The sequence below is a fragment of the Malus domestica genome, chromosome 06 (assembly GCF_042453785.1).
Source record: "Malus domestica chromosome 06, GDT2T_hap1".
Lineage (NCBI taxonomy): Eukaryota > Viridiplantae > Streptophyta > Magnoliopsida > Rosales > Rosaceae > Malus > Malus domestica.
Window position 1 is genome coordinate 26,991,120 of NC_091666.1, and position 14,496 is coordinate 27,005,615.

General features: G+C 38.7%; 2 protein-coding genes across 3 annotated transcripts; both read right to left on the reverse strand.

The window, feature by feature from the left end:
* Window positions 1-4,607: 4,607 nt before the first annotated feature.
* On the reverse strand, window positions 4,608-6,274 carry LOC103437585 (protein WHAT'S THIS FACTOR 1 homolog, chloroplastic). The gene is given in 3 exon segments (XM_070823260.1): window positions 4,608-4,857; window positions 4,859-5,226; window positions 6,188-6,274. Coding segments are annotated over 3 exon segments (705 nt in total).
* Window positions 6,275-10,869: 4,595 nt separating this feature from the next.
* Window positions 10,870-14,449, reverse strand: LOC103437513 (omega-hydroxypalmitate O-feruloyl transferase-like). Of its 2 annotated transcripts, none has more exons than XM_008375990.4 (3): window positions 14,310-14,449; window positions 13,697-14,160; window positions 10,870-12,090 (listed from the first exon to the last, which is right to left on the reverse strand). In XM_008375990.4, the coding sequence occupies exons 2-3, from the start codon at window positions 14,135-14,137 to the stop codon at window positions 11,227-11,229; spliced, it is 1,305 nt and encodes a 434-aa protein (XP_008374212.1). In that variant the 5' UTR covers window positions 14,138-14,160; window positions 14,310-14,449; the 3' UTR covers window positions 10,870-11,226. The 2 variants fall into 2 exon arrangements, with proteins under 2 accessions (XP_008374212.1, XP_017188163.1); XM_017332674.3 differs by having other exon boundaries at window positions 13,697-14,188; window positions 14,310-14,433.
* Window positions 14,450-14,496: the final 47 nt, after the last annotated feature.

Here is a 14,496-nt window from a genome sequence, read left to right on the forward strand (position 1 = left end):
TCGGCATTTGCGCTCGAGAAACTTGACTGGCGATGTCCTTGTAACCGTGAGAAATTTTTAGTTGTGACGGGAACACAAGTGGTACATCACATGTTTTAATAAAAGTGGTGAAAATTTTTAATTTTTAATTTATTAAATTTTTAGCACACGTATTTTATTATTTGTAACCATCCAGCAACCGGGTCACACTGAAAAATCTCTTGTAACCATCCAGCAACTGATTCCAATCTAAAAACATGACATGAAATCTAGCTACAATGATTTGTAGTCAGGCCCAAGTTTGCTAATTTTTATTTTTCATCGTACAATTTAGCAGGGGCAAGTTCAAACCAATACAAGTAAGATAAAACCAAAAAAAATTGTGAAATTGCTAATTCAATTACAGGTTAATCATTTACTGTTGTACCAAATTCTCACAAATCTGATAGTGGGGGCATCTGCCCCTTGTAGGCCTTGACGTTTAGTATCCTCATAGTCATAGGTGTTAGAGTATATAAGGCAGTTAGGAATGTGATTGTTAGAATAATTAGTTAGGATTGTTGGTAAGGGAGTGAGTCGGTTAAGGTGGTTAGCCTAGCACTCATCTATATAGTAAGCATACCATTGTAACCATCGAATTAATCAAGGAAATATCAGTGCAATTCTTTCTTTCTTCCTCTCTAAATTCTCTCTGATTCCTTCTTCTTTTTCCTCTGTGATCTCTCTGTTTCTCCTTCTGCATATTGCTTAACATGGTATCATCGCCTCGCATAGACCTGGCGCTTCCGCACCTCAATCAAAGCATTTCTTTCTCTTCTTTACCTTCTAGTTTGCAATCTGTTGTGTGATAAACAAAACAATTGGCTTCTTCCGATCTCCATGAATCTTCAAGAAATTGTTCTTCGTTTCTGCATACCAACTGTTCGATAGATTGTCTCAGTGATAGAATTCTATACAACATCAACAATGGTGACTACTGATCAGTTAAAGATCGTTCAATCTCCGATCACTGGAAGATATTGACCAGAAAATATTGGGTATGTCTTCTCTGTTTTTCTGGGCATCTCTGATTGCCCATTTCTGCATTCTACATTCAACAAAGTTGTGCACACAAGGTGTTTGCTCTTTGTTCTCAAAGAAAACTGATCAACCAGTTTGATTTGTCAGCAACAAATTTGGGGTTTCTCTTCTAAATCTCTATCTGGGTTGTTCATTTCTACAACAAAGGTTATGGTTACCGCTGCACAATTGCAACTTTTGCACTCCCCAATTGTATCGTTGATTCCGTCAGTTTCTTCCTCTACTTGTGTAAAATTAGATGAGCTTAACTACTTGCAGTGGCATTTTCTGATGAAGATGATGCTACAAGGTCATGGCATTATGGGATTCATTGATAGATCGAATCCTTGTCCTCCTCAGAATGTGGCAACATCTACACCTTCTGTAATCACATCTGAATCATCTGCCAAACCAGAATTAGATGAATTTAAAGTGTGGAAAATGCATGATCATGCTTTGATGTTGTTACTTACTGCAACCCTTTCTTCATCTGCAATTTCTTGTGTGATTGGTAGTAAGAGTTCTCAAGAGATGTGGGTTCGTCTTCAAGACGAATTTTTCTTACCAGTCACAAGAACTAGTATCATCAAGTTAAAGACTGTTATGTACAACATGAAGAAATGATCCGATTTTGTTTCCCAATATCTTCGACGGCTTAAAGAAGCAAGGGATGGACTTTCTATTTTTGGTGTTACATTTCCTGATGAAGACTTTGTGGTATTTGCGCTGAATGGACTCCCTCCAAAATACAACACATTTAAATGTGTACTCAGAGGGCGTGAGAATATCATTTCACTCAAGGACTTTCGTGCACAATTGCTTGCTGAGGAAACCATTGTGGATTGTTCTGCTGATTGGAATCCAGATTTTGCGTTCATTTCTGCACAAGAGAAGCAGGAGGAAGAAAGGACGTTTGATGCTTCACAGACAGGGGATCTTGGTGGAATACATCATAGTGACAGCAATGGCCTGGCTCCCTCTGCACGAAATCTTGGATTTCTTGGCCATGCTTTAAAACATTCACATGGATTTCGTCATGACCACTCCCGGCTGCACCAAGTGTAGGGTACGAAGAATGAAGAGGCTGATCCAAGTATGAGGGATCTGGATGCACAACAGATAACTGCTATGGCAGGACAGCAGTCAATTTATGGTCATAACAAGGATGGTGAACTGAATTCTCCATCAACTCACAAGTTATCGCCACTTGGAAATTCCAATGCAACAAATTTTCTGACGGATGCAAGGGAAGGTCTAAGTGTAAAAACTTCTTCACAATCTGCCTTCCAAGCCTAAGGCATGGTTGCATTTGGTGAAAGTGATTCTCAGAGTCCATCTATTGGCAATCATGTGTTACCTAATTATTACAAAAACTTCTCAGAAAGAAGCTTCAAGGAACAAGAACAAGAACTGGACCAAGAACAAGAACAACAGTTGGATTTGATGAACTATCACAGTTTGTCCCAAACAAGGTATGTGGAGGAAAAGACAGCAGTTGAAGATGAGAAGGTGGTTAATAACAAGGAACAAACTTCTGTATCATCATTTGATTTGTCCAGCAGCCAAGGTAAGAAGAAATCTGGTGGCGAAGGTAAAGAAAAAGATCACTATGCACTGTTAGGTTTGAGTCATTTAATATCCTTTGCAACCGAGGAGCAGCTACCTAGTTCTGTCGGTGCAGAAAGTTCACACATTAGCATATCACATACCATTTGTTCGCATAAATATCATTTTGATGCTGACAACAAGACGGTATAATGGTAACATACGAGCTCCAGATGCTAGGAGGTTTCTTTTTGCAGGGTATGCGTGCAGCAGTGACCAGATCCTATACTCTCCAATTGTAACAATCTCATGCTTGAACCACCATGAGTTTGCGGGGGGATGTTAGAGTATATAAGGCAGTTAGGAATGTGATTGTTAGAATAATTAGTTAGGATTGTTGGTAAGGGAGTGAGTCGGTTAAGGTGGTTAGGCTAGCACTCATCTATATAGTAAGCATACCATTGTAACCATCGAATTAATCAAGGAAATATCAGTGCAATTCTTTCTTTCTTCCTCTCTAAATTCTCTCTGATTCCTTATTCTTTTTCCTCTGTGATCTCTCTGTTTCTCCTTCTGCATATTGCTTAACAATAGGCATTGCAGATCTCTTCACTCTCCATTTCAGAATCATCTGCAAGTGAATCATCCTCCAAGTCATCCACTTTCTCCTCTTGCTCAAGCTGCAACTCGATGGTGTCCTCACTTTCCAAATCGCTCTCACATAAACCATTGTCTGCCATGTCACTAAAAGCTTCAATCTTCTTCTTTCCCCAGTAACCGATAAGGCTTTGGACTTTTTCCTTCCAAACCACCAAGGGGCATTTCTCAATCAGCTCCGAACCCTTGTAAGCTTCCTTCAAGAACACGCTAAACCTCTTCCCCTCTCCGAAACATAGAAGATGCCAAACTGCTTCAGCAGAAGCCTCATAAGCTTCTGGGGCATTTCAAGTTCGCGTTGAAAATGAGTCAGGTGATCAGTCACCAATCTCTTCTCAATAGTAAAGCTAAGCAGCTATTGCATGATAGCAACTGCCCTCTTGTCAAATTCTTTAGAGCCAGCTTTGAGTCCCCTGGCATCTGCATATGGAGCTACGATGCATGGACACGAGAAAAAGCCCCGTATCCCGTATCGGACACTCTGAGGATACGGATATGCGGAGGATACTCGTGGATACGCATCCGATACGTATCAGAGTGAAGGGATACGTTTAGGACTGAGAAGATGCGCGTATCGTATTGTCCAGATACAAGTATCCTACTTTTCGGATACGTTCGAAACTAAAATAGGAGGATAATCAGAAGAAAAATAAAAAATAATCACAATAAATCCGCACAGAATCGTGATTGATCGAAGTTAGCTAACTGAAATCACTCTAAAATCGGAGGATAATCAGAAGAAAAAAAAATTCGGATTTACATCTAGAACCTCAGAAATCACTCTGCTTGGGTTGGGAGACTTTCACGAATCAGACCGTCATCTGCAACCGTTCCGTCGTCGCCATCTGCAACTGCGCTGTCGTCTCCATCTTCTCCGCCTACAACTACTCTGTCGTCTCCTTCGTCTCTGTCTGCAATTCCTGGTGAGTGGTGACTGGTGAGCTTTCGTTTTCACTTTGTTAATATTGAAACTGTGAAATCGAAACCCATCTCTGAAACTGAAACTAAAACCCATCTCTGATTCCCCGAGGACATCACAAGACCCATCTCTAAAACAGTGAAACTCATCTCTGAAAGAAAGTCTGAAACTGAAAGTAAAATTTAATTTGATTATAAAAAGTCTTTTGCTTTTCTTGAAACTAATATTATATACATACCACTACCCACAATAATATATTATAATACCCATTCCACTCCCCCATAATCCATTCAAATCTGATGAAGTTGCTTTTCTGTATATTATAATATATTATTGTATTTTGTGTAAATTTGAATGATTATTTTATAATGTTTTAGATATATTTATTTATTTATTTATATTTTTAATTACCGTATCCCAAACATATCGTGTCCTTGTTTTTAGAAATTTATCGTATCCTCGTGTCGTATTTTTGTATTCGTGTCCGTGCATCGTAGATATGGAGATAAGTAAGACCTTTTTGAAAATGATCAATTGCTCCTTTATACGTGTTTGCCTTTTTGTAATTCGGGGGGAACTTCAACGGAGAAGAGAGCGAAAGCAAGCCCGGGACATGATCATCACTGGCCTCAGTGATCCCCATTGTCTTTTTCTCCAGCTCGGTTATCGCCCACGCAGGATTCCAAATGCTCAACTGCCTCATTATCTTTAACCACCTTGAAATGTTGGGGATATTTGTGCAACCATTTGGTCCTGAAATCAACTGGCAGAGCAAAATCCCTCGTGAAATGGACAATCTTGTCCAATGCCAGCCTTTTATCAGACATCATAAGAAACCGTGTCACGAATTCGGCTGCGGTATCTTGATTTTCCTCATGTATCATGTCCTCCTCTGGTACCAAGTCCTCACCTTGCTTGGTCATCCCACACCATAAAATCCCTCTGACCCTTACACAATTTTCAGAGTTTCGGCGATTTTCGAATAAATCAGACACCCTGTGGGGTTTTGGGAGACTAATCTGGCAGCTGTACTGATCCAATTGCCTGACAGTAATGATAATTTGAGGCTCTTTTTTTCAGAATTTCCATCAAGAATCTTCCATTTCTCAGTCACAATCTCGAGATCATTGTTGAGGTTAAAAAAAAAAAAAAGGAGGCTATTCCTTAATTCAAGGAAAGTGGGAACGTGAGTAGCAAACAAATCAATGGTACAGATTATTTTTAAGAAATCTACACCATTCATTGTAAAAATAAAAATAAATTTTAATTTTATAATGAGAAACAGTTTCTCCATTTCCCTGGACGTGCAAAAGAAGTTGGTGAAAAACTATCTACTTTCTCACCCTACTCTTCCCGTCACCCTAAGTCTATAAAAGGAGAAGAGAGGAACAGAAAATGAAGAAGAGAGACTCTGTAGAAATTGAGAGACGACGGTGAAGAACGGACGATAAAGAAGAACAAAGCAAGAAAGTAAGGGGAAAAGTACACAATAGCATAAAACAAAAAAAAGCAAGAAAGGAGGAAGGTGTACACACGGCAAAGAACATCAAAGTGTGCACACAACAAGAACATCAAAATACCCAAAGGTATCAATCTTTATCTTTAATTTGTTCTTGGTTTTGTGTATTGGGTGGAGCTTTTTGCAGGATGAATGAAAGAGGAGCTTGGCTTTTCCTCTTTCACCGAAGCCAGAAAGATGGATGGGCAAATTTCCCCATGGCAGCCAAAAGATAAAAGAAGAACATAATCTCTTCTCCTTCCCCCTCAATCTTACCGACAACAGGTAAAGCAATCCACTCCTTTTTATAAGGGCGTTGCTTTGAAAAAAAACCCAGTCATCACCCTCACTTCAAGTTCCCCGTGACACCTGAACTCTCTCTCTCTCGGCCGAGCAGCGCCGAGTCGCTGACTACCAGTTTATTCTTCTCCGGCGGTTCCGAACCAGAGTATAAAGTCGTAGGCCTCTGGAGATCTGCAACTAAAAAAAAAAAAAAACAATTGCTTGGGTGCCCAAAGAGGTTTCGAAACCGGTTCTTTCGTCGTCAACCCAGCGCACCCAACGATGGTTCCGAGGCTCGCCAACAGCGCAAAGATGGACACACTAGCAGCGGCCATGCCGTGATCTCTGCCTAGCAAGTTCGTCCACGCTAAGAAGAAAAAAAAAAGGAGTTTATGCCACTACAGTTAGTCCCATGAATTTCTTCAGGGTGGTTTAAACCACCCCGTGAAGTTCCAATCAAACCTGAAAGCTCCGTAAGAGTCCCGACGTCATGTTTTGTCTTCTCAAAGTTGAAGATGTCACGGCAGCAACAAGCATGAATATGGAAAAGCAACAAGAGGCATGGACCAGCGGCGATGAAATCAGCCAAAGTCTTCCTACGTTAAAAAGGGTGCCAGAACGACGCCAACTTCAAGCACCAACGGGAATGAAGATTGCTCTCAGTTCACTAACGGAGGAAAAAACACAAAGGGCTGCTCAGGCATCTAGAAGTTTTGCAAAGGAAAAGATGGTTTGCAAAGGAAAAGTGGGTAAAAATTGACAGATGCTGCAAGACAAAAGGGAAAAGAAAGAGAACGTATTGTTCAAGAGTTCCACCACAGTCTTTTGAGCTAAGAATTCGAAAGATAAGAAAAAAATGGAAAAGATGGTTTGCAAAGGAAAAGTAAGTAAAATTGACAGATGCTACAAGACAAAAGGGAAAAGAAGAGAATGTATTGTTCAAGAGTTCCACTCAAAGTCTTTTGTGTCAGAGATTCAAAAGATAAGGAAAAAATGGAGATTGCAAAGTCTGCAAAGGAAAGCTGCAGTAGAGAAGAAGAGAAAGAAACTTGTCTTCTAAGTCATGCATGTGTTCACTTAGAAAAAAAAAATGGTTAGTTGTCTTCCATGCAAATTCAAAATAAATGAAAAGGGAAAATATGGTTTTCCTCTCCAAACATCACCACTTGAAAGCCCTATTTGGACTTAGAAAATTCGAAGTCTTCAAGTAGAAGAAGAAAGAAGTTGGGTACAAAACCTTAAATATGTGCAAAAGAAAAAAAATGAGTTTAAAACTCAAAAGGAAGAGGAGCTCCAGCCAAAAGAAATAAAATAAAATACAAAAGTTGCTTATGTCAAATCAAAAGTAATGTGAAGGTGGTCTTCTTTTCTTAGTTGCATGGGGAGTCCTACTTAAACTTGTGAAGTTCAAAGTCTTCAAAGAAAAGAAAGTGAATAAAGTCTAAGGTTGCTCACGTGGAGAGCAAAAAAGAAAGCCAAGCCACGGCTCCTTACCTAAATTATGGGGCTGATCGGATGATATTTATATATATTTTTACTTCGAATTCACTCGTCTTTTCTTAGTTAGTTCCTTATATTTTTGAGCTATTTACGTTATTTTTGTGTTTATAGGATTTGTTATGCAAAGAAAATAAAAATAGAACAAGTGAAATTTTATGTAATAAATTCGTCAAAACTGTCTGTGTAGATCAGCTTTTAAATAAAATTAAAAAAAAATATATATATAATAATAATAACAAGTCATGATGATGTTTGAAACATCATCATGATTCATGTTTTGTAGAAAAAAGAGAGGAACGCGGAAAGGGGGCGAGAGGGAAACGGAGAGGAGGGAGTCCAGAGGAAAGCTGCCATTTGGCAGCTTGATGAGGGGGGATAAGAAAAAGGTCAGGGAGAGCAGAAAGAGGACAGAGGGATAGACACGGGAAGAAGAAGCAGAAGGCTGCCCTTGCAGCTGGAGCAAAACCGAAAGAAGGGTGCGCTGCTCTTGGCAGCACCGAGGGCAGAAAATGGCAGCGCACGGACAAACAGACAGCTCTTCTCTCCTCTCGGTTAAATCTTTCCAACTTATGTTTTACTTTCGGTTTAATTTTTCCAAACTTCTCTTTTATTTCTGTTTTTAATAATGTGTAATTAAATTTATGTTGGTTAGAGGTTAATTCGAAACCATGATTATATTTGTAATATGAATTGATTACCTTCAGTTGTGAGTTATAAGTTGTGAATTCAATTTACTTATCCGTTCGTATAAAAACTGATTTGTGTATGTTGGTTGAGAGTGCACGCTTAATTTACATGCATGAATTTGATGCTAGAATATAAGTGAATTTCACCTAATCGTTATGAACTTATTTTCACAAGTAGTAAAGGTTGCTAGTCACAATCACGTTAAGTAAATTCTTGGCAAGAGTATCATGCTTTTCATAGTTACGAATGCCTCGTCAATGCTTATAGTTTTCACAAAGTTTAATGATCTTTGATTGTATCTCTATTGTGCTTTTCACGTAGGGGACTTTTGAAGAATGTTTTGAATTGTTGTATGCGTTTTCCCGTCCAATTCAATAACTTAAGGAAAACTTGAAGATTAAAAAAGTGCTGTTCACGGTTAATCTGGAGTATTGAAATTCACAATTTATTAAATGAACAACTGGAAATCATTTTGTATGCAAGTATAACATGTGTGAAGAAGAACCCTCTAGCTAGTCCGTCATTTATCATTTCACCTTAATTTCATGTTTTTGTCAATTCTGTAATTTAATTAAGTTTAATTTACTTTTCATCAAAACCAAACACCCATCCATTATTAAATTATATTATTTATTTAGTTTTCTTTATTGTTAGTCTTTTAATTTAATTTCCATCCATTTCAGTTCCTAGTGTTTAATTTAATTGTTTTCATTATTTTGAGTCATTTTAAGTGTGTTTCGAGTTATTAGAGTTTTTAGCCTAGTTTTGTATCCTTGAGTCTTGTTTAATATTTTTAAATTAATTTAGGATAGATTAGCAATCCCTCCTAATCCCCGGCCTAGAACGATACCCTACTTACATCTATACTACAATTGTCAAAAAGAGGGTTTAATTTTGTGTGTTAACTTATTTTACGCATCAGGGGCTTTGTAACTTTGGAATATTAATCAAAAGCATGGAGAAAAAGTTACAGGTCAAAAGTAAAGGGACTGAGGCAATCACATGGTTCAAAGGATGAAAGACCCAACAATTAAAAAAGGGTGTCTATCTGTTCAAAAAACCAAAAAGACAAAGCTAATTCTACAAAGACTTAGCAGTACTCCCAAGCAACAAATACAAGACCACCAAGGAGCTACTAATGAAATTGGTAGAGAACTCTTGCGGAATAAAAATCTGAAGCAAAGCTTTCCAATACGAAGCAAGTTGACCTCATGAAGCAAAGTTGCCAGTCAAAGGGGGTTTATACTGATTAACAATTAATTGGTATAATTTTCCAAGTGAAGTCAATGGACATGATCTCCAAAGTAAATTCGTCCATTGTATCAATTGGCATATAATTGATACAAAATTTCTACAAAGCCAAATCCAAATCAAAATGGCACAAAGCCTCTTCAAATAGCACAAAGTCATTTCATAATTAACGAACTACGCCGGTTTAATTCCGTTAAGGATACGTAGATAGTCTAATATCAAGTTTTAGACGCAACCGTGAAATCGAAACGAATCCCTGGTTTATATAAACTAAATTCACTCCTGCTATCAAATACCAAAATGGCACGAAGCCGAAGAAAAGTTTCAAAGGGCACGAAGCCGTATCAAAGTCTCAAATGGCACAAAGCCGAAGAAAAGTCTCAAATGGCATGAAGCCATATCAAATTTTCAAATGCTCCTCACCCGCATGAGCTAAAACTGCATAAGGCACTATGCTCCTCGCCCGCATGAGCTAAAACTGCACAAGGCATCAAAACGCTCCAATGGCTTCAAGTCCTCGTCCGCACGAGCTGAAACTGCACAAGGCATCAAAACCCAAACACCAAGGAACTACGAGTGACTTGATCCCTCAACGAGGGTACATAGGCAATCTAGGATTCTACCTAGGTACAGTCACAAAATCAAACAAACACTCAAATCCTCAAGATACGATTTATTCAAAATTAGAATCAAAGGGCATACCTTTCCAAAAGAAGGGTTGTAGTTAATAGGCGAGTAGCCTAGAATGGGTTGAACTCGAATTAATAAAACCCTCTTCGAAAAAATGAACGAGGATGAAATTGTGTCGAGTAACTTATTTGTTTACATATTGTGTACAATTTTTGCTCAACAATCATGAATCCTCTTCAATTTGCTTCTGTCAGCCGCTTCCTGGTGGTCCTGAGCGGCTTCTGATTCATTGACCACCACTCACCGGACCACTATCTTCTCTCAAACATATTGTTTTAACAGAGGGAAGGAAATCTCCACCCAGAAATAAGAACTGTGGAGCTCCTCTGCTCTCCCATCAACCTTTATCGACGCCGCGGCTAATATAATGACGGGGTTTATAAGGCAGGAGTCTGTTGCCGGGCTCTAGCCTTTCGATCGATCAAACCGTTCATATTCAATTATTGCCTCCTTTAGTTAGAACTTGTTTCGTCGACTTGCCAAAATCTCAGTTATCAGATCAGTTGAGTCGAAGCCTAAGTTTTTATTTTAAGAGAAATGATAGCTTTATTTATCAAGAAATATTCAACGAAAATTCAAATCTTGGTAGAGTTCATTCTTTATGTCGTATGAATGCATGTTGATGACTGATCATAGCAATATCTGGGATTGTTTTCTCTTGGTATTAGGATCATGCCCTACACACTCACACACCCCACTTGTTACATGAAGGTGCTAACAATGATCATCATGGGTGAAATTCAAGTGAATGTTTGCTACAAAATGAAGCTTTCTTAGTTATTAATGGTATGGATATGATGAGTACAAGCAAATGGTAGATGTTATTGAAAAGAAAATCTGATTCAAATGTTGGCCTGACAACATGAAACACATAAAATAGATATGAAGTTGCGAATATGCACGATAAACTTGCAATTTCTTTCTACTACCACCCTTTTATTCCCAAGATTTCTTTCTTCAAATCTTGGTTTTGGATTAGGGTTTTTAATATTATTGGTTCTCGTTCTCCTTAAATCAAGATAGACTACACTCCAGAATGTCATTGTGGCATATGGAACTAATAATACAATATCACGTGGGATAATTGAAATATATATGACATTGTATTATTAGTCTGAGATGCCACACACCCAGGTGTATGTAATTAAGTTTTTCCCCCTTAAATCTGCCTCGTCAGATCTTCAAAGATCTCCATAGCAGAAGCTGGCAAACCCAAAAGCACATGTATGCTTTTCCTATCTTCTCCATGAGGTAGAAACAAACTTACTTCCTTCTCAGGCAAACCCACCGGCCCTGAAAACACAGGCTCTCCCCAGCCAAAGTCAGTTGTGTGGAAACTTAGCTTGGACCAAGCTGTTATCAAAAGGGTTGCTGCCAAAGAAGGCCTAGCTCTTGTCACTTCAAAGTAATCGACCACCGACCTCATGTAACTGCTCGTCACCATTTTAACCGCCTTATCAACTAACCCAACTGCAAATGAAAGCGGATTTTCCAGTAACTCCCCAGCACTGCACATTGCATGCGTCAACAAAATTGCATTCCCAAATAACCCTTCTGGTACTGGTGGCTCAAGTTTTGAGCGCCCATCAACGGCGAAAAGGAGCTTCGTTTTTTGATCTGGTCTCATTCTCAAGGCCTTAGTTCTAGCTCTCCACACAAAGGCAGAGAGCGCTTTAAATGTTGTGCAGTTTTCAAGAACCCCATCTTCCATGGCCATTTTCTTCAGCTTTTCGAGCTTCTCAGGGTTGAAACAGAAGGCGCTGTATAGCAGTTCTTCTTCCTCATAGAGCTTGTAGTTTTCAGATATGTCTTCGATCTGAAAGAATTCATCATGAGAAAACTCTATCTTTGGTGGGTTTCTGGGTTTGAGTATGTTTCTGTCGAGAAATGGCACAACCTTGAGCTGCAAGCCTCTTGCGCTATCACCCCATGAGTTGATAAATTCCATTACGGAGATACCATCGGACGTACAATGGTTGATACATAGCCCTAGAGCAAACCCTCCGCATGTGAATTTAGTCACCTGAAAAATATAAGTCAGCAAGGTTATTAGGCCATCTCCAACCGAGGGCTGGCCACATAGCTCGTTTTAGCTCTCTGGCCCTCCAAGAAATTAATATTTTGATGAACAGTATAAGGCCATCTTTGCCTCCATCTCCAACCGAGTGCTAAAGGGTCATAGGGCCAAACATATTGTTTAATGTTGTTTCATGTTACTTAATTTAATTTAGCGTTGTATAATGGCTTAGGAAGTTATAGGAAAAAAAAATAGAATTTCAAAAAAATATGAAACAAATTTTGTAAAATAGAAGTTATAGGAAAAAAATGGAATTTAAAAAAAATATGAAACAAATTTTGTAAAATAGGAGTTATAGGAAAAAAAATAGAATGAAGTGAGATAGTATGAAATGGTGAAAATTATGTGAGAAATGGTGTAGGAATGGCTTAGGTATTTATAGGAAAAAAAAAGGTTTAAATTCATTAAAAAAAATTTGAATACAATGGCTAATCAGCTAATCATTGGATTCAAATTTTTGTTTAAGCATTCCTGTCGGTTATATCCGACAGGATTGTTGCAATTTTTTGCCAGCCCCGGGCTGGCTACATGCGACCAGCCCTTTGGCCTTTTCAGATTTCGTGGGGCCCACGAGCCCTCTGGTCTAGCCCTCGGTTGGAGACTGTTTTCAAGCAATTTTCGACCCTTTGGCCCTCTTGGGACCCTTCGGTTGGAGATGGCCTTAGGCGGTGCCTAGGCAACTTAGGCCTCGACGGTTCTTTAACTTAAAAACAAAATATCTCTCACTCAAAGACTCGCTCCGAGTTTCTACATTTCGCTGTGATTTGACGAGAAGAGAGAGAGAGAGAGAGACAGAGAGAGAGGGAGAGCTGTGGAAGGAACATGCAGAGAAAAATAGAGGGTGACGGAGCAGAACTGCAGGCCGAAGGTGACGCACATCTTCATTATTTAGTTTGGGTTTTTTTTTAAGTGAAGTGTTATTGACACTCCAAAAATCTCATTATACATCCTCATAAGTGTATTTTTCTTTCTAAATATAGAAAATTTGGAGTGTAGAATGAGAATTTTGAAATGCCAATAACAATTTCTTTTTTTAATAGGAAATACACTTTATTAGGTTTTTTATGAGAAAGCAAGGCTCAATTTAAAAAATGAGGCCCCACAAAAACATATGGACCTATGCCCCGCCAAAGGCGCTTTGGCACTGCGTCTCTTCTCATCGTCTGATTTATGCTTAACGACTTTTGCAAATTTGATTTAAAAGTTTTGCTCTCTTTAATATTATCCTTATAACTTGCTCACAACAACTTGTTACTCTAGTGCACTAAAATTACACAATATTTAATTTGAAAAAGTGAAGTTGATAATAGTATTATGCATAAATTTTAGGTCTAAACTTGTTGATCTATTTTGAAGCACTTGACATCATTTTATGAGGGGATATATTCTTGCAAAATTAAAGAGTATGACCGAGACGCAGCATTAGCCCTACTCAATACTCGTCATATTTAACATGTGACGGTGTTGAGTGAGATCTTGACCATCAATGGCGGATGAGCAAAATTATCTCTCAAAGGGGAAAAAAGGCATGGAAATTTTTGGAAACTCGAACCTGAACTGTCAAAAGAGGAATCTCAAGTATGTTCTTGGCACCAGGAATATCATGAACTAGATTCCCAAGAGTCTTAGGATCAGGCTTTGTTGTGTCACCTATCTTTTCCATTTCGCAGTTGGCTTCAGCTTCAACAAACATAGCACCGTCTCCTGTGCAATCGATAATCAGCTTCCCTTCTGTGCTGATAGTTAACTTTCCTGCAAAAGGGTAATAGTGAACAAGAATTTTTGATAATGCTTTCTTTATGACTTCCGCAGCTTCTTCGTTCCCTTTTGAATCCGACTTGAAGCAGTACATGGTTCGGACTATGACCGCAATGTTCTGGTCCAGGTTCGAGAGGTAGTACAGGCCCTTCTCCGTTTCGGATTCAGGAGGCACCAGAGTTGGTTCTTCTTTCTTTACAATAAGCTCAAAGGCTTGGTCACTGATATCCGCCATCACTCAAAACACCCTTGTATAATCTAGAAAAGTAAGAAAAACGTGTCCACTCTTTAAGAAAGAACAGACGTCCGGTCCAAAAATGAACTGTAAATATGTGTATGCAACCAAGAACTTAGCTTTAAAAGTAAGAAACACGAAAAGGGAATAAGAACTACAAATTGACGTGTACCTGCAATGCTTGAATGAAAGATATCAAGGGGTGAGGTTATGAGGAAAACTCAGATTTTGTAATCCCTTTCGGATGGGGTTGTAATTTATATAGGGAGCAAATGGGGCTACATGTTATATGTTCCTGTAGGCTGCAGCTCTGAGGTTTTATATTTTCTGTATTTTCAATTCACTAGTTTATGAATTTA

Excerpts from the sequence above, each read along its gene's own strand:
- LOC103437513 (XM_008375990.4), bottom strand. The coding sequence starts at position 14,137 with ATGGCGGATATCAGTGACCAAGCCTTTGAGCTTATTGTAAAGAAAGAA. Across the intron at positions 12,091-13,696 it reads TTCCTCTTTTGACAGTTCAG|GTGACTAAATTCACATGCGG; the intron begins GTTCGAGTTTCC and ends TATATTTTTCAG.